Here is a 21,280-nt window from a genome sequence, read left to right on the forward strand (position 1 = left end):
GAGAGAGTAGCTGTCTTTAAAAGCAAAATGGAAGACGTTCACAAATGAACCTTACCAATGGAGCCAGGAAGTATCCTGCTGTCTGTACATATCACCGAGTCTTCCTCATTTTTCATATTGGAATGATTCAATTGGCCTGGAGTTTTTGGTCCAAGAACTTCATCTAGTTCATTAAAAAACCTCATCATTCTGCTTTTGTCCCCCGAGCCACGAGACTTTTTAACCATCTTGTATTCGTATTTCAAGTTTTTGTACTTAGTCCTGCACTGCTTCCAGTCTCTTTCAATTCCATGTTCTTTAAGTAAAATAGCGATACGTTCAAAAATCTGTTTGTTCCTCACTGTCCCTCCTAGCTGTCTTTGGATGGTCTTGTCGGACCATACTTGTATGAGAGCTCTGACTTCATCCACAGCCCAGTGTCTTCCGCTTTCAATGGATGCAGCAGAATTCAACAATTGAGGATACGGGGAGTCAGGAAATGGTTTTTGAGTTCCTGAAGATGGAAATGGAAAGACTTGTAAATAGAGATTTTTTATCACCAAAAACAAATCATGTAGCTATAGATATTGGAACAAACCAATTTTAACACACAATTGGGACAGTGATACACAATGCACACTACTGTAGCCTTATACATAACCATATTTTAAATACCTATACATTTTCTTTATATAATGTACACATTTACTAGTTAAGGCATAGGATGGTAAAGTGATTTTATGGATAGGAATGTCCCCGTCATGGAAAACTGGCATGCACGCCTGCTATGAGTGCCTGAATGCAATTAAAACTGGTATCTTGACCTTTACCTTGGCCCTGGCATCACACTAATCTAGCCTGTGTGCAGAGACATAAGCCTGTCCTTGACAATGTGAGGTTCAGGACCCATCCTGTGACCTGGAGGGCCACCCCAAGAGGTGGTGGCAGCATACCATGTTTTTGAAAAAACAGTACATTCAAACTTTTTTCCTGTGTCAATGAGATGGTAGTCTAGGGACCCCAATCGTGTAAAGTTCCATTGTGGTGTCACACCCAGAACTTCCACCGATATACAGTGGCCATGGAGAAAGAGTGTGGCGAGAGTGCATGTTTGTGTGTGTGTGTGCACACATGCTCACTGCATGTGTAACACATATGGTAGTAGGACTCTCTGTGTGTTGTGTGAGTCTGATTACAGGGACCAGTGAGATCCATTAGGAAGCCCCTGGTTTACCATGGCACAAGAAGGAAAAGGGGACAGGTTTGTCCAGACTTGGCAAATATATTGCCTGCATTACTGTGGCTGGAGGGTTATGACCCAGACACTGAGCGAGGAGGATGGAGAGAGGGTTTCCTTTAGAAATTCATGAGGGTCTTGTTTCAGCAAATTACTGCTAACTATGTTGGTGAAAGCCAGAATGGACAATCTCACGCCTATTTTGCATATCATTTTCCAAGTCCCATACCAAGGGGTCAAACTTGCTAATTACCATGTCACAATAAATAGTAATTACATTCCAGACAAAATCCCAAATGCAATTTGTGTTCCTGCGATATTGGCCCAAATAAAACTAGGCCATGAGTGTCTATATAGTGTGGACCATACACATAATCTTGGTGACAGAGCACTTTACAGTCTAATTGCAGATGCTGCTATAGGCAGTGATGTTATACAGAAGGGGGTAGAGAAAACAGTGAGCAAAATGTAACAGGGGAGGCAATTGTTTGTTAACAAAGCCTTTAAATAACTGGATTTAAATTAACATATGCACCATGCTTGTGCTACTGGAAGGGGAATCTGTCCACTTTTCTTAAGGGTAAGTGATATGCTCTTTTCACTGGAGAGTGAGCAGCATAGCCTGGGTGTGTCAGGTTCTCCATTACCTAATAAGAATGTTTTGGGAATATCATTAAAAGTGATCACTTAGGGCCTGATTACGAGTTTGGCGGTCCGAACAGCAGTCTTTCTGACATGGGTGAATGTTTTTTCATATTTGTCGATGCAAGTGTGTATATTCTGGCTGCACAAGTGTTGAATGTACACATATGCATGACACATGTGAAAAAATACCTACTACCAATTGCTGGAGTCTGGACCATATGTGCCCAGTCCAGTCATTGGGTAAATACTACAAAACTGACTTACCTGGATTTCGGCACCAAAAAGGTAATTTTCTTCGGAGTCAAGGTGCTGCTTTGAAGGGGGACCTGGAGGACGGGATCCACATAAGAGACTGAAGGGAAGAAAAGGAAATGGGTGAGTATGCACCCCAGATCCTTTGATTCTGCCGACTTGAAGCAGGCGGTCCCACCGCCACGGTCGGCTTGTCGGAAAGCCAACTCATAATTCGGACGGCACAGAAACATCTCTGTTTTTCCTCATGGCAGATGCTTTCCCCCGAGCGACACAGCGGCAGTGGGGGAATGGCTGGTGGTGGTGCTCATAGTGGTCTTTCATTCTGAAATCCGACAACATCGTAATACGGCGGGCAGATCACATAGTCAGCGTGGTGAATCCAACACCGACGCAATTGCGGAGGTGGGACCGCCAAACTTGTAATCAGCCCTTAGTATTAAAAGTAATCATGACGTGCACCAGTCATACATTAAGAAAGTCTTTGGGAAATTAGGTCTGTTTTATTTTGCTGTATTTAATTTCTTAATCTATCTTTCAAACATTTATAACACTCAAATGTCAAATAATTTCTTAAAATAGATTAAAAAAAATGACTACATCAGTACCTTCCTTCTTTATACCGGATGTCCCTGCTTCTTCTGATAAGCTAGTGTTGGAGTCCTCTTCATCCAGGTCGTGACATATTTCTGTGTAAAATTACACATGGGATTCACCAATCAAGTAGAAAATAAACCTTATAAAAGTTTCACATTTTAAAGCGGATAGTTTCATCATGCACATTAATGCACCTATAATACACTTCTAGCGTAAATAGGAAGAGTTTTTGTGAAGTTTGATAGGGTCTTTCCTCCTGCCAATCTGTGGGAATGAATGTCAGCTAGTGGTGGTGGATGAAATTGCTAATAACACAGTTATTTAAAATTTATATGGCAAATTCACATGCCCCCATGACGTCAATGCTGCACCATGAGCCCCGCCCCCTCTCTCTGGTCCAGTTAATATTGGTCACAGTAACACAGAGCATTATCTGGTGCTAAATCCAGGCATAGAATAGGCATTGACAGCAAGGAGTCTAATAGTAGTCAAATAAGCATGAAGACAACTTTTCTTTATCCTCTTCCCTTAAATGTTTTTGTAAAAAAAAAAGATTAAGACGAGTAAATCTGGGGGTAGAGGTCACATAGATTCAGACCAAGTTTCAGGCTATGATACTGTGAAAAAAAGCTTCCGAAGAGTTACGCTTGGAGAAGATATTCAGATCCACTCATGTGGCTACTCTGCAGATATCCTCAATGGAGAATACACCTGGAAAGTCATGGATGGGCCCCATTTTCATCTGGATTGAGCATCATTATCATCTGTAAATGAAACCCCTGGATTTCATAAAGTTGAGGAATGCAAGACAGTTAATAATGATTCCGATACGAGCCTTCAGTTTTAAGAGGGGATTAGCCACACATATGACGCAAAGTCACAGACAACATCTTAGCCCCAATTGTGACAGCGTGTCTAACATGAAAATAAAAGACAGCCTACTCAGACCTACTATCATGAGGGCTGTGAAAAACAACGAGGAGTTAAACACTTATGGCTAACTCTCTGTACCTAATAAAACATTGTATCTCTTCAATCTTAATATACATATATCTCAGCTATATACAATTTTATGCAATGGGCATTATTAACATATCTTTATATGAGTTCTTATATGTTATACTTCTGAGTGTTATACGTGTATACATATTACACAGTACTCTGATACCCATACATAAAACATGATCAATAAATAAATCCTGTACATTACTATTAAACTTACAGACTGAGAAAAATATTGGAACTAAAGAAGCTGGTATGCAGTGCCATCTTGCCTCTGTGAAAGACTGTGTACAGCTCAATTTTCTAATATGTGCTGGGCGCATACAAACAACTCTCACCACCGTTGTTGAATTACACTATAATACGTGCAATTTGCAATCCCTGTATAAATACACAGCTCTAATTTCTTTATAATCGGCGTCTAGTTACACACTCAGTAGCCGATTGTAAAGAAAAGACGTCAGAACTCGACTGTAATAAGTTATTTCAGTGGAGTTCTGTCCGCACAATGACTGCTGCCAGACCCACCAGCTGAGATGGACGATAGGTCAGGTCACCGAGCAGCTGTTCAAAGGAGGGAACATTAACTATAGCTTTTATGTCTTCTGGTTTATTTTTAGGTCTTGAGATTTCTCTGAATCGATTCAGTTTTTGCCCTGAAAAAGTGCACGGGTTGCATTGCTTTCAATGGCAACACGTGCATGTTTGGCGGTTCCCTGGTAGCAATTGTTGCGCTCGCTCCCGCAAGGAAAACGCTGTGCGTCCCTGCTATCAGCCGCACTCCCCCCACTTATTCATCATAACCTGCCAAGCCACGCACAATCAAGGATCCCGAACGAGTACTTCACCCACATGTAACGCTGATTGAGAACGCCACATTGCAGCATGTCCTTTTGAAATGTGGTGCCCCTCTTTCCGGGCTGTGTATTCCAATGAGCGAAAGAAACATCTCTTGATTGGAGGCAGCTGGTAGTTACTTCCTGACCTGCCAAGTGCAAGCACCGGAGCACACTCTCAGCAGCATGGGCTCGGTGTACGTGAGCGGGGCTGCGAACAGATGAACAATTATTCCAGAAGTTTTCGCTAAACCAAAACACGCGGTTTTGAAGTTACAGCTCTTTAAAGGTACATATAGCCAGGTGTTAGGGCTTCCCCAAATCAACGTTGAGGAGTTAAGTCCCGAGTTGTCTCTCTCATCTCCCCTTCTGTATACTCTCATTAATAGAGACTGAAAAAACTGTTCTAGGAAGAACGTTTTCAAACTTGAAGGGCGGTTGGGGCGCGCTTGTGTCGCATGTTTGAGGCCTGTATAATGTGATTTTCACCTGTGCGAGCGCTTCAAAACCCTTTAGATTCTATCTGGAAATACCTTGTGAAGATTATTAAAGAAACGTTTACCCGCAGTAGCAGCTCACCTGATCTCTGACAAGCCGACGCACACGGAGAAATTGAAGAGATGCGGGAATGGGGGGCGATTGGGGGAGGCGGGGCGTCGAGCGAGAAAGAGCTGCTGTGGTGTGCGCACTCTAGTTGTTAAGCGTCACGTGATGACGCAGAGCGCAGCAGTGATCGTGGAAACAGCGCGGAGCCCGCGAACAGCACGGCCACGGCTCCCGGCGCTCCTTTCCCCCCGATATAAAAGAAAGTAGTTTTCCCCAGCAAACCTGCTTCTGCCTCATCCTTGGGAGCTAACCCAACCACTACAAATTGGTAACGAGGACGGGACACGGGAAGAGAGACGGCCAGGTAGTGGCCCACGACCCACTGGAGGCAAACAGAGGCAGGGGAAGGCCAAGGTACAAAGCAACAAGGGGAGTAGGGGCGCGGCAGTGAAGAAAGGCTGCAGACACTGTACAGCTTCCACACACACACAAAGGAAGCCTATCCACAAATTGAAGGCTGGAGCACACGAGGCATGGCAAGCGGCTGAACCGGACAGCCCAACCACTGGGCGGCAAGGGACCCAGATGACCACCAGGCTAGGCACAGAGTGAAACCTCCCAGGCACCCGGGTCTTTGCTGTGAAGAGGTGCCTTCGCCAGCGAGGAGGACCGGAATATAGGAGACCAGAGGGGAGACAATACAGCCAGCCGGGCACGGAAGCACCAGGTGCCACACCTCCAGCCACCAGTCTCACGCCAGGACCCTGGTGGAGCAGACACAGCAAGGTACGGTGGGGGAACCCACGCCCCAATTGAGCCCCACGCAACAACACAGACTGGGTGCACTAGGCAGCCCCAGAGGAGAGGGAGAAGCGCCAGACACGAGAGCAGAGATGTACGCCCAACCCTCCTCACTTACCACGCCAGTTCTTTTTCTGCCACGGCCGGGGGGACCCCACAATGAAATGGGAGGACTGGAGAGAATATTTTATGAACTACCTGGAGGCTCTAGAAGATGAAATGGCGAAGCATTCCCTAGCAAGAGAAGAAGGAGGATATTGCTCCATAACCTAGGCCCAGAAGGTATTAGAGTGTATAAAAATCTAGTTCCTATACCAAGACAAGCAGCGGATGACGACGTATTTCAACATGCGATAGAAGATCTCAACAACCACTATAGACCAGCGGTGTGCACGTCCATAGACCGGTACAACTTCCAACAAAGAAAACAAGGTGTAGGGGAGTCCATAGATGAGTATGTGGCTGCATTGAAGAAACTGGCGATCACCTGCAAGTTCGGCGCCCTACATGACGAGTTCATCTAAGACCAAATTGTCATGCACACCACAAACTTAGCTATACAAGACAAGTTGTGGGTTAATAGAGATGCATCCTTGAAGGAGGTCATAGCCATGGTGAAGAAAGCCGAGCTATCAAAAAGATGTGCAGAGGCCGCAAAGAAAGGAACCGCCACAAGGCTCATGGTCAACAAAGTCACGGAATCAGAGTCACCGGCCAAGGCTAGAGCAGAGATGGACGATAAGAAGACCTCGGCTAAATAGACGCCCAGACCAGCGTCAGGGAGGAAAACCCCGAATGACAACAACAATGGGTGTTACAGGTGCGGTAGCCAGTCCCACGCGGCCTATGATAACGATGTCCAGCGTTGTATGTTCTGTGGGATAGTAGGATACTATGAGAAAGTATGCCGGCGCAAGCTGATAAGTCCATCGGTCAAGTATGTCACACAGGAACCAGATGAAGGTGGTGACGAAGTGGAGGAGGAAGACAACGTGCTGTGCATTGAAGACCAAATACTAGGCATAGACTGCACCCGCTCCAAAAACCAGCAATGTGACATGGCCATTGGGGGTGTACACATACAGATGGTGGCGGATTCGGGATCCCTGTATACCATAGTACAACGGAAAGTGTGGGAGGAGAGCTCTGAACAACAGCTAGGACCCCACCTGGAACCTCCGGATATAAGACCAATCACATTTACAGGGGAGCCGATCCCCATGTTGGGATATCGAGTCCTGAAATTTGAGTTTAAGGATCGCAGCGCGACATGCAAGTTGTATGTGGCTGAGAAGGGCCCGTCGGTCCTGGGCTGGGTCGACCATGGCGATTTGGGCATACAGTTGGATCCAGGAGGAGCTACACAAGTGCTGATGACCAGTCCAGGACGACAACTCAACGTCTCCAGCTTAAAGGACGACTTTCCCTCAGTATTTGGAGGGAAAGTGGGAAAGTTGACGAAATTCACCCACAAGATAGAGATCAAAGCGGATGCAAGGCTGATGTGCCACAAGGTGAGAAACATCCCCTTAGCAGTCAGGGAGGTGGCACAAACAGAATTACAGAGGCTGGAAGGTAATGGGATTATCGAGCCGATCAACAGTGCGCAATGGCTATCTCCACTGGTGGTAGTGAGAAAACCAAATGGTAAGGTTCGTCTATGTGTGGCCCTGAGGGAGCTGAATAAGAACATTGTGGTTGAAAAATTCCCACTCCCTAGAATTGACGAAATGTTGGCAAAAACAAAAGGGGTGAAAAGATTTTCCCCCATCGATCTCACTTCAGCATATCACCAAATAGCCCTACACCATACGTGCTGCAAGCTGATGTCATTTATAACTTTGTTTGGGTGCTACCAGTTTCGGAGGATGCCGTTCGGCCTCGCATCGGCAGCGGCTGTGTTTCAGAAACTGATGCACAAGTTGTTTAAGAACACTGAAGGAGTACAGTACTTTCAGGATGACATCCTGATAATGGGCAAAGATAATGTGGACCATGATGCAAAACTGATCCAGGTGTTACAGGTCTTGGAACGGAATGGCCTAACAGCAGAATGGGAGAAGTGCCATTTTTTTCGGATGACGTCAGTCACATACTTGGGCCATGAGATCAGTGATAAAGGAGTCACGCCCAAGAAGGCCAATGCCAAAGCCATAAGGGATGCACCACCGCTAAGGAGCAAGGAAGAAGTGCGCTCCTTCCTAGGGATGGCTGAGTATTACAGCAAGTTTGTGTTGCACTTCGCAACCAAGACGCACCATCTGCGCCAACTCCTTAGGGATAAAACATCCTTCGAGTGGACAGATGAAACGCAAGGTGAATTCCAGAGGATCAAGGAGGATATCTGTGCAGCGGTACCGCTACAAGGATTTCATCAACAGGCGAGATCCATACTAACCACGGATGCGAGCGAGCAAGGACTGGGAGCAGTCCTAATTCAAGAAACGAGAGAAGGGGAAGTGTCCACCATCAGCTTCGCGTCCTGGTCCCTGTCAACCACGGATTAGAAGTTCAGCGTCGTGGAAAAAGAGATGTTGCGACAGTCTGGGCCATGGAGAAGTTTCGACAATTCTTCTGGGGCACGAGGTTCAAGCTCAGGACGGATCACAAACCGCTGATTAAAGTACTCACGTCGAGTGGACATGCAAATGCCACCCCCGCATAGCGAAGATGACTTTGAAACTGTTGGATTACAGGTATGATGTGGAGTATATCCCAGGAATACAAAATAAAGTATCTGACTACTTAAGCAGGGCTTCAGCCATGGAGGAAGCACCATCACTCACCGAAGAAGAGAATATCAGTGTGGCTTTCCTAGAAGACCATGAGAAAGTGATAAGTGTGCAGGAATGGAGAGAAGCCTATGAGAAGGATGCTGACCTGGTGCCGGTGAAGAAGTTTGTGTTGCAGGGATGGCCGGAAGAAATACACTTAAAGGCGGAGCACAGGAAGTTCTTTGAAGTACGTGAGGAGCTGTCAGTCGGAGATCAAGGTACATTCTTGTTAAGAAATGGTAAAGTAGTTCCTCCCGTGTCCCTGGTTCTGCATCTACTAAGTATCCTACACGAGGGCACCTGGGAATTGTGAAAAACAAACTCCGAACCAAACAAATGTACCGGTGGCCAGCGATGGATGTCCAGATAGAAAGGCATGTCAGAGAATGCATGCAGTGCCAAAATGCAGATAAATCACAAAGCTTGTTACGGCCCTCCATGGGTAAGTTTGACAATCCCAACAACCCTTGGGAAGAGCTATCAATAGACATTTTGGGTCCAGTCCTGGATGCCCAAGGAGTTCCAAAATATGTAGTAGTACTAGTGGACAGGTACTCCAAATGGCAGGAGATAGACATACAAGACGAAATGGACACAGGTAAAGTATTGGAGTTTCTCACGGCAACGTTCTTAAGGAAAGGAATTCCTCGCTCTATACTAAGCGACAATGGGCCCCAATTTACGTCAGAAAAGTGGAACACCTTTATGAATCGGAACGGGATCAAGATCAAGCACACGTCGGTGTACCATATTGCTGAAAACGGCTTTGCCGAACAGTTCAATAGAGTCATTATGGGATCAGTGCCAGATTATGGAACACTCTTCCGTTGGAATTGAGAAGTACACAAGACCTTGCCTCTTTCAAGAAAATCTTAAAAACACATCTTTTTCCTAGGACTGTATCTTCTTAATTCCTAATTTCCAGTAGGATGTTTTAGCAGGATTTTCATCAGTCAAAGCGCCAGGATACCCGTGGGGTGACAGATTCGCGCTATAAAAGATTATAAATATATACATACATACATACAGTGCAGGCGGCGATAGGGGCCGGGAAGAACTGGGAGAAAGAACTGAAAAGCACATTGTGGGCCTATAGGATCACCCCTACCAGCTCAGGATACAGTCCCTTCAAAATTCTGAGAGGTCGGGATCCTTTCACCAAAGACAATGTGGTATGGAAGGAACGCACGATCACAAGCAAGTGGTCCCCTGCTGTGGTCCACCACAACCTGGAAAGAGCACAGAGGGTTTACATGTATCATTTCAATAAAAGGCGCAATGCCAAAGAGACTATGTTGGAGAAAGGAGAGTGGGTTCGAGTTAAGCTGGCCCAGTTGAGAAGGAAAGGTGATAGTAAATTCAGTGCACCTTTACAAGTACAGGAGGTTTACAACAGAGCGGCGCTACGGAGTAATGGAAAGGTTTGGTCTCAGGACAGTATGTCCAAGTGTAAAAAGATTCTGCGGAGGACCAAGGAGGAAGGTGATCATCAGAATGAGCCCTTTGCGGAGATAGTCCCAGTGAGGGAAGAAACAGTGAACAGTGAAGAGAACAGGAATGGAGAGCCAGTAAGAAGAAGGGACGATCCAAGCATAGGGGAACATCAGGAGAAACAAAGGAATGCTTCACCGAGGGAGCGCCACATGAGTGGTGGAAGACGAGGGTCCAGAATATTTCAAGAAGAAGCAGAGGAAATCCCAGCTACCCCGGTGAGATGTACCCGCTCTGGGAGAACAGTGGTAAGACCAGCAAAATATAGAGACTATGAAATGGGAGAAGTCAATGGGTGTTGAGCAGTGAGACTTTGGGACTTCAGGCTAATTGTTTTACAATTGTTGGTTTATTAAAGGAGGGAGATATGTAGTGTGCGTGCTCTAGTTGTTAAGCGTCATGTGATGACGCAGAGCGCAGCGGTGATCGTGGAAACAGCGCGGAGCCCGCGAACAGCACGGCCACGGCTCCCGGCGCTCCTTTCCCCTCGATATAAATAAAAGTAGTTTTCCCCAGCAAACCTGCTTCTGCCTCATCATTGAGAGCTAACCCAACCACTACAGCTGCCTAATTCGTATGTTAGGACAGGAGCTAAACTTACATCTGAGATTAATTTTTGGAAAAATACATTTTCCAAGATGTCGTCCTCTTACAAGTCTGTTAGCAAAAATGTGGATGGTTAGAAGCCCAAAATTCCATCATGCCATCACAAGCCATGGCTTCTGGAGCCTTGAAGAAGCAGCGAAACCACTACACTTCAAAAGGTGGCCTACGCACATAGCTTATTCTACACCTAACTCCCTTCCAGCAGTGCACTGCGAATGGGTGCTCTGCTGACCGTGCAAATCGGAGTGCTTCACTGTTTCCTCACAGGTCTCAAGCGCTATATAAATGTCACAACACATTTAAATAGAATTTAGCATGTCTCCTCGTGTCCATTCACTTTTCAGCAGCCTTTAATACATTTGGTAGTTTGTGACTCATGTTTATTCTTTCTAGAGCTTTGTTTGTTTTCTCAGTATTCTCTAGAAATAAATGCTCACATATGTTTTTGTGTAACTCCAGGAGTAAACCTTGTCTCCAAATCCATTTAACATCCACATGGAGCTACATGGGATATAATGGCGTTCTTTGGCTCTACATGTATACAGACAATGCTGTATCATATCAATATATGCTATTCTTAGCTAGAGTACACTGCACTGTGTACCTGCTATCAACGATTAGATGACCGTGCACAATTAAAAAAAAATCAAACCTTCTAAAACCGAGCTGCTTATTCTTTCGTTTTTTCTTTCTCTTGTTCTTATGAAGCAATGGCTGCCCTCACACTCAACACATTGGTGAAGCTGATTTTGAATTAATAAAAAGTGCGCTAAACATAATGAGCATTTTTGCACTAAAGCAAAACCATTGAACTTGACAGAAAAGTAATTTCCTGAACTAGGCCTATCTACCACCTTGGACTTAAAGCAGACATGATGTGTGCTTTCATTTCTTATAATGATACCACACAAAACCAAAATGTGCACTAATGCTCTGTAGTGACATGCTGTTCTCGAAGACCTACAGCAGAAGCCCTTTGCTACATTCATGTCTCCTCCTGCCTGCATCATTGTTTATAAGACTTCAATTGTGAGTGTAACTAGATTTGTACGGCTACCTCTGACGACAGTTGGGTAGAACAGGACACATTAATATTCAGTTCGGGACTAGTGCTAGAATAGTGACATTAGTTGACGTGAAATCTGCAATGTGATTTGTAAGTTTATTGCTACATTTGCTCATTCATTTCCATTTACTTCCTTTGTAGATTTGCCTATAAAAATGATGCATTTTGGAGCTGAGCAAATCTTCTAACTCCCTGACTTTAGAGACTGAACATTTGTTTGCTTGTCTCATACTTTAGACTTAAAATGTTTTTGCCTTGACTTTATCTCATTCTGTTTTCATTGAGCCTTATGCTAAACCCATACAAAAGCTGATTGACTCCTATTGCCTTCTGTAATCCTCTTTTAATTTTTTTCTAGACTGCAGAGAGTTTATGTTATGAAATCTATAGAATTCATTTGTATTGGAGTGCTACTTAGGGATATATTACATAACACTGTTGCCAATCATGTATAGGCACTTTATTTTATCAGATTATCCGAGATAGGGTCATCATCATCACCTGCTGGTAACCACATGGATGCGGGATCAGCCCTGAAACATTGCCATCCCCAGCTTTGCCAGGCACTTTGTTTCTCCCATCTTCCTTTAAAACGTCCTTCCGGCATCTTTTCTCTTTCCACTATAAACACCAGCAGGGATGCAGTATCACCACTCTTAGGGTTAACACATTTTTTAAACCAAAAACAAAAGCAGTCCACAAACATATAGGTAGGAGTACAATTTTACAATGACCGAGTGGCAAAGAATCAACATAGAAAAGAGAGACATCAAAACACTAATGGGTAATAAAGTGCAAAATTACAGCCAGCATTATCTTTGTTAATTAAATTGCTTTCTGATAAGGGATGCTAACTAATTCTGCACCGGAACAATGAAAACGTGCCTCCTCTGTGGCAAAGTCGCAAACAAATTTATGAACACATAACATAGCAGTGCAGAAGTACCACTTAATTTACTCAAAAATGCATCAAAATCTCCAACTTCCTATTAGTAAAAGTGCAAGTCAGTCAGTCAGTGAGAGTATACTCTCTCACTGACTGACTGACTCTCACTCACTGACTGACTCTCTCTCTCTCACTGACTGACTGACTCACTGACTGACTGACTGACTTTCTCACTCTCACTCTCTTTCTCACTAACTGACTCTCTCACTAACTGACTGACTCTCACTCTCTTTCACTGGCTGACTCTCTCACTGACTGACTGACTAACTCACTCTCTCTCACTGACGGACTCTCTCACTCTCTCACTGTCTGACTCTCTGACTCTCTCTCACTGACTGACTCTCTCTCTCACTGTCTGACTCTCTGACTCTCTCTCTCACTGACTCACTCTCTCACTGACTGACTCTCTCTCTCACTGACTAGCTCTCTCACTGACTGACTGACTGACTCTCACTGACTGACTCTCTCTCTCTCTCACTGACTGACTCTCTCACTGACTCTCTGACTGACTGACTCACACTCTCTCACTGACTGATTGACTAACTCTCTCACTGACTGTTATACAGGTACTATTTCCCAACCTTCACCCTCCTGTTATTTATGCCCCCATAACAAAACAAAAAAACATAACAAGCAACCATTGGGACAGGCAGATAGAAATTGCCAGTATTGAAAGGACAGAAAAACTCAAGACATTATTTATTGTTAATACTTTTATAATATGGTCGTTCAGTTGTACATAATGCTTTCTTCGTCATATATAAGGTAACAAAAATGCTTCTGACACTTCTTTATTATAACTTTTCAGCATGCTGCAGACTTTGGTACAGCACAGCTAAAAGACATAGGCAAAGTCGATATCTCTGGCTAAACACTTATAAGGTACTAAAGGCGAGACCTATTGGCTATGCCAATGCTTGTTCTAGCTTACAGTGGCTATCATAAAGAACATGATCACTTTTTGCATTGCTTAGATAATTATAGAAAAGTTAGAATCTTTCAGCATGTTCCTACATATTTTCAGTTACTTTTTTTTAAAATGACTTGTATTGAAAAATGTATTATATCTTTTGCAACAAACATCTAACAGGTTTTTGATGTGTTTAATTTTGCACTAGGGGTTTTATTTGTATTCTTCATGTTTACAAACATGCTTGCTCTCTCATATGAAAGAGCTACGGCCCTATTCACAAAAAGCCTCCGCACTCATGGTGGAGGCCCCACAGTCGTGGCAGGACCTCTGTACTGCAGTTACCCATTGTGGGGCCCCCACCATGATTGCGGGTCCTCTGCCACGAGTGCGGAGGCTCCTTGTGATTCAGTCCCTGAGGTTTTAAATGGTTTGTGGGAAAGGTGATGGAGTGACAGTGTATTACATGCGATAAATTACCCACTGGCATACATGATAAGGATATCCAAAGTCACCTTGGATTTCCATAATCATCTAGCTAACTCTGTTGCCGATTATATTAATCTATAATACTTTTCTTTTCTTACCATGATTATTATACTTACCTAAACTTCCCACTTCAAGCCCCCACAGATGGACGTTTATCATTACAAAGTTAAAAGTTCTGAGGCGACAATGAACCCAAAGCTTGTGATGTCATAGATTACCAGGAAACCAAACACGGAACCCAAGAAGAAATAAGAAACACTGGCAAAGCCAGTAGGTCTCACCTATGCGAGATCGATTGGCTCTGTCATTGTTTTTTAGCCGTGATATACAGCAGAGCAGCTGAAAGTAGAAAAATAAAGTGCTATGATGCGGTCAACGCTGAATGCGTCAGCTTTTTTACTTTTTACTTTAAACCATGACACACAGCAGCGGTGTTGCTATACAACATAGCTTGAAAAGATTGACAAAGCCAAATAGCTTGTGCATATGCATCAGGTATATGGCTATTTCATTTCTTTTTTCTGTGGCAGGACAGGCACAGCATGCAACGAGGGATGGAGCAGGAGGGTTAGAGTAGACAAGAAACAATGTGCGATAGGGTAGGACCGGACATGCAAAAACTCAAAAGGGCACTGCAGCTTAAGTAAAAAAAAGATGAACAAAATTAAATCTTAAAAAATGGCTGTGGTGTGGGTAGTGCTGGTAGCGTCAGCAATTTTTTTTAATGATAGGTGGGGCATAGACAGTGGGAGGAGGGGGCAAGCAAATAACATGGGGAGAAGGGCAGGAGGGGCATTTGAACACATTGGCACACAAGTAATAACGCAAGACAGGGTGGTGGGGGAGAGGCGGCCTGCAAACACATGCATTTATGGAGTGCTGCCGTTATAAGAAAAATATAGCCCAGAAAGCGGAGCAGTGGAAGGACACTAGGAAAGGAAGACACTGGTATGTAAACAAAATGTCTCACAAGTGACAGAGCGTTCGCTCACTCAGGAGAGACCTAAAAAGGCTTCCCAAAGGCAAAATCCCTATACTCTTCACTACCTAAGAGAGGGAGGCATGGTCCTTATTGAATGCCATCACCGGTGTTGCCCAGTACCTCTTATGCTGAGGGCACAAGTGACCTTGCCATTTCTGTTATGGATGACACGAAAAAACAATACACACCATTCTTACAAGCTACAAGATAGAAATAACTTCCAAAATGCATAATGTGCAATAAACCTCAATCATTTACTTTGTTTATGAACCCCCAATAACAGTTCCTGTACAATTGTGCATTTAAGTACAATGTTAGGTCTGCGAGCTTTTCTTTGGCTACACCATTTTTTTATTCCTATTTCCCTTACCCCTTTAAGATGAGGACGTTGATGTGACTAATGAGAATGCTGCCTGTGTGTTGCCACACATCCTATTGTTTAGTGGTTTTTGTAGACAACTACTATATCTTTAACTTTCGCCTACTTTGAAGTGTAGGGTGTGTCAGTTTAGTCTACCTTAGATGTGTCATTCTTATTGTTTCTGAGAAAGATTGAATACATAAAATCTTTGGAAAAAATAGGTATTGTAGGATAACAGGGTTTTTGCAGATATACCCCCACTTTTTACACCTATTTGAACTACTAGATGCTGGTTTTCGACTCCATCAGTGCACTGAAGCCTGCTAACCAGGCCCCAGGTCAAGTGCTCTTTCCACAAAACTGTTGTGTGTGAAATGGCAATCCTAATTCGCAGAGGCTTTACCTCCTTAAAAGTTCCCTAGTATATGGTACCATGGGTACACAGGGCATAGATGGTAAAGGGCCCCCCAGGACTGCAGCATGGTTTTGTTCCACCCTGGGTGACCCCAGCAACCTACTGACACCAGGCCTGCCATTGCAGACAGCAGGAGCAGTTGAAACTGCTTGAACTCGACTGTGCCCTTACCATGAATGGCAGTCAAATTATGCTACTCTTAATATATGTCAGTCACTCCTAGAGAACTCCTACTATGCCCAGGAGGAAGGTACAGCATATTAATAGTGTAGACATGTAAGTGCAAGCTTATATGTCTCTATAGTGTCTTTAACACTAACGTACACTATAAGTGATAGGCAGTCCATAGAGTAAGATGGGACTTGCAGCCAGGTAGGGCTGGGTTGCTATCTCCATTATGGTACCACCTGGATATGTCGAGTTTGGTGTCAAACAACGTGCCTCCTTTCCCTTGATACACATCTGGTGTCAAGGGAAGGCTGGCATACACACAGGTGGCACCTTAGAGTTTGCCCACCTGGTTTCCCCAGCTTCACTGTGCTCTGGTTGACCAGCCCGCACTTTCCCGTGCCTGCTTCCGCCAAGACAGGATTCTGACCTTCTGCCAGGCAGTGTGATCACTCCCAGAAGTGAGGAAGAAAGGCTGGTGAGGAAGGGGGCAGGAAGGAGGCCCCACCGACCCTTCCTCAGCAGGCTAGTGAAGTGGCACATCAGAGCGGTAAGCTTTAAAGGCTGCACTGCCACTGAAATACATCTGGGCTGTCACTCTGAGGCTTGCACCCGGGAAAGGCGGGACATTAGGTATGCAGGTGGTGTACACCTCCAGGAAGGCTGGCCACACCTCCAGAGAGAGCAGCATGATCTGTGCACCTAAAATAGAATTCTGCCCTGCTTAGGAGGGCAGAAATAGTGGGTTCTTGATAGAAAAGGTGACCTGTACCCCCCCCGATGTGGTCACCTCAGGTGCAGTTTATCTGCAGGGACTAGCTAGCCATTAGTTACTAGCTCCCACACTTCTAACTCGCCTAAATCTAGGATTGAAGGGACGCCCCTTACACCAGAACTTCAGATCTGTACCACTTGCACCAAAGAAGGACCAAGAAGAGACCCTTGTTCATGACAACAGGACTTTGCCCACAGCACCAAAGCAAAAGAACTGTCTCTGAGGCAACAGACTTGGAACTGAATGAACAAGAGAAACTTGAGGCCCCCCCCCAGCAAAGTACACTGGGGGGCCCTCCACGCTCTGGACCCTATCAATAGCTTTCAGGCCAGGGGCCCGCCATCCGTCTACCGTGGTGGAGTTGTCCCCCTGCAGCTTGCCCCTCACACCGCGGTGGCTAATGTTAGGCCTTCATCATTGGCTAAAACTCAGCACTACCTGGCAAGGGACCCCTGTAGAAGCCAGAAGCAACCTTAGACTCAACTGGACCAGCTGCGGCCGGTAGTGGGATTACCGGCCGGGCAGTGACGTGCGGAGGGGGAGGGGCAGGGTTGGGGGTAGTAATGTATGGATTACAGAGTTTAACAGGTAAGTAAACATATAAATAAATAAAGCAAATTTCGTTGCGTGCACTGCATCACATTTGGTGATGTAGTGCACGCAACGAAATTTGTTTTATTTATTTATATGTTTACTTACCTGTTAAACTCCGTAATCCATACATTACTACCCCCACCCTGCCCCTCCCCCTCCCCACGTCACAGCCCGGCCGGTACTCCCACTACCGGCTAAACTGGACTATTGGGAGGAGTCCCCTGCAAATTGCAGGTAAAACAACGCTCAGGAAACAAAGAATCACTGGTCATCAGGCCCTCTGAGGGATCGGCTAAATCCAGATTGTAAAGTGGATTGTGGGAGTTGTAGTTTGACCTTCCCTGAAGTTTCAAGCTGCTAACACTCCCCTGGACCGCCAGACGTCAAAGTTACTTTTCGCTACTTTTAGCGCTACTAAGGCTTATTGGTCACTAGTCTGGTAACCGAGCCCTTAACTCGATGCTGCATTAAGAGGGCATTCCACAACACCTGCGACCAACGTCAGCAATTACCCCACTCTTTTGTTTTTGCATCTTCTTTTCAGTAGCACCATCTCAGTGGAAAAAGCAGCTTTACAGTGGGTCCCGTTCAGCCCCAAGTACAACCAGGACAACTTCTGCACCCGGACTCTAAGGGCTAGGTAACTGACTGTTGGAGACTGGTCCTGGGACCTGCCCCACCTTTACCCTGCAAGGGTACTAGGCAACTCAACCACTATGTGACCGATTGTCACTACTAGTTTTGCCATTGACCACAATGATAAATTCTCACTGTATTTTACTGCTTGATTTTAAATTGCTTTGAAAACACATAACTCCAGTTATATGTATGCTAATTTGTTCATTTGGGTGTCTAAATTAGGATAAAAATATACTCTATTTTTATAAATTGTGTCACATTTCTATCGAGCCGCATTAATTACTTATGAGCCCTAATGTTACTGTAAAATGCTTAACACATGTTCCTGTAGTAAATCCTGACAGCTCTTTGCCACTCTACCAGGACTGAGCTAAGGAATTATTAGTGTGATTCCAAGGACCTATCATGGGGTATTGTGATAATATTAGATGATAAGGCTACCAAGCCATACCACATAATATTCCACTTTCCTACAGTTAGCTATACTTAACTTAAAATTAGCAGTTAGGTCAATGTAGAGGATGCAATATTATAGTCACGCGATGTAATGAACAAGATGTTGTGGGGTATACCAAATATGTTGATGTTTGATAGGCTATACACTTTTATGCAATACAGAAATATGTTGCAAGTATTCTCTTAGTATCTAACACTAGTGCTACAGAATTTCCTAAAAAGAATCTGGATATAAGAACATAACAACAAACGTATAAAATATAGGCACCGCCCCAGCACGCTGACATCAGTTTTTTTCATGACATTTCCATACGAGAAGGACAGAGCCACACAGAGGCATAACAAAACTGGAGGGCCCCCTCCTTCAAAGTACATTGGTGGGGCCCTCCACTCTCCTGACCCAGTCAATAGCTCTAAGGCCAGGGGGCCGCCGCCTGTCTACAGTGCTGGAGTAGGCCCCGGAGCTTGACCCCTACCCTGCACAGCGGGGGCTAATGTTACACCACATGATCCATGATAGAATACTGATGGACCTGGGTGCAGACACTAAGGCCTTAGAAGGCTCACACTATGCAAGGAAATCGGTTCACAGAATGGTGGGATGGGAGGGTTGGTAAGGAATCTGAGGCTAGATTTACACGCATAAAACGAATCACATCCAATCGGGAGGAATTAACTGAAACTTTACAACAGTTTCAATTTCTAAAACGTGGGTATCCACAAGAGGTCTCGGACCTAGCTGCAGAACGCATAGAAGCCACAGACAGGATAAACAGCCTTTTTCATCAAGCCGAAATCGGCTCGCAAAGGGCCAGATTCTGAGAATCTGGCCCTTTGCAAGCGCTATTTTTGCATTTGGGATTCATCATCCCAAATGCAAAAATCGGTAATTGCTAATTCGCTAAATTGCGAGGAATTACATTTAAGGAACCTCTATTTGAGATTCCTTAAATGCAATTCATGAAGCATTTTAAAATTGCGAAAATGCAATTTTGGGCCGCTATTTACCGAGAGGTCAGACCTCTCGGTAAATAGCAAAAACTTAGAAAAATGCTTTTAAAAGCATTTTTCTAAGTTGCATGTTGCACACACACATGTCCCTTGGACATGTGTGTGCGCAACACCTGTTTCAATTTGCATTTCAGGGGTGCTACAGGGTGTCCTTTGAACACCCCTGGCACCCTTTCAATCGCTATCTTATTTGCGAGTAGCAAATTGCTAATCGCAAATAAGGAATACTCCCCATTCATTCCTATGGGCCTTTTGGCCCATAGGAATGAATGGGGAGTTATTCCTTATTTGCGATTAGCAATTTGCTACTCGCAAATAAGGAATGTGTAGGAATCGCTATTTATTTAGCAATTCCTACATGAATACCGTTTTGCGAGTCCTTAATAGCGATTCGCTATGATTCGCTATTAGGGGCTCGCAAAACGGCCCGTTGATGAATAAGGCTGAAAGTTACTAGAAAAAACCTCAAAGAACCACTGAAAAGAGAGGTATTTGTATCAACTTTTTCAACAAAAGCAACAATCATAAAAAAGATTGTAATCAGAAGATGAGAACTATTACAGACGGAATAAGATTTTAAGGGAATGTTTACTCCACAACCATTATTTGCATACAACAGAACCAGCAATTTGAGATAAATTTTGTCTCCGCTCAAAGGGAAAACTCAAGAACCACACAAGGGAATGACAAAATGCACCAACTGTATACATTGCAATAATGTTATGGCGGGAGCGAGCATAGCACACCCAAGAATGGGTAAACGAATACCGTTGATACATACAGCTGATTGCAACCCACAATACATGATTTACTATATCAAATGCCCTTGCGGTTTTTATTATGTGGGCAAGACAGAGAGAAAAGTTTGGATCTGGATGACGGAACACAAGAGTTTGATACGAGTCAAGAACCCAAACTCATCACTGGCCACTCACTGGAATAACAGAGAGCACAATATAGCTCAACTACATTTCACGGTATTATAAAAAGTCTTCAATAAACCAGGCACAGACACCTCGAAATTACTCTCTCAACGAGAAACACACTGGATCAAATACTTGGATGCTTTCACCACGAATGGCTTGAATGATAAATTCAAACTATTATGTTTCCTTTAAAAATAGAGGTGCCACATGCAGACCAACTAGGTCATCAATACACAACACGACAAAACCAGTTACACATCCAGATACAGATTATTCAGTCATAGGTTTTCTACATGGTATTTTATAATTCATGCAAAGGGGACACACTGACACAAGCATCCAGGATAGCTCGTACCAAGCTGTTTAGTTATCACATCTGAATTAAGTGTATACTTATTAAGCAGTATGTTTCATGTTTTGATTATGCGGTATATTGTCATCAACTGCACACTATTTCCCACTCCACGAGTAGTTGATATATTCTATCAGGGGAACTGGTACCATTTATTGCATATTAATTTAATAAATGTTCATGTTGCTTGTCTATTGGCTAACACAATAGCGTACAGTAAATCAGATTTGTAATGTTACCACAAACAACACTGTTCTGTAATATTAAGGTGTATACTTTATTAAGCAGCATGTTTCATGTTTTAATTATGTGGCACATTGATATCAACCGCATCCTAATTTCCACTCCATTAGTAGGTGACATATGTAATTTGTGGAATCTGTACCCAGTGATTGTACATTAATTATGTTGTTGGACATTTGTC

The 21,280-nt window shown here is 44.1% G+C and overlaps 1 protein-coding gene across 1 annotated transcript in view; it reads right to left on the reverse strand.

Moving 5' to 3' along the window:
* The window catches only part of PAICS (phosphoribosylaminoimidazole carboxylase and phosphoribosylaminoimidazolesuccinocarboxamide synthase), a 321,486-nt gene that overhangs the window by 146,080 nt on the left and 154,126 nt on the right, over positions 1 to 21,280 (reverse strand). Inside the window, exons 7-8 of the mRNA XM_078678871.1 lie at positions 2,722 to 2,802; positions 56 to 493 (exon numbers count right to left, since the gene is read on the reverse strand). Coding sequence (XP_078534997.1) covers positions 56 to 493; positions 2,722 to 2,802 — 519 coding nt within the window. The remainder of the gene's footprint in view (positions 1 to 55; positions 494 to 2,721; positions 2,803 to 21,280) is intronic.

The sequence above is a fragment of the Lissotriton helveticus genome, chromosome 2_2, assembly GCF_964261635.1.
Source record: "Lissotriton helveticus chromosome 2_2, aLisHel1.1, whole genome shotgun sequence".
Classification (NCBI taxonomy): domain Eukaryota; kingdom Metazoa; phylum Chordata; class Amphibia; order Caudata; family Salamandridae; genus Lissotriton; species Lissotriton helveticus.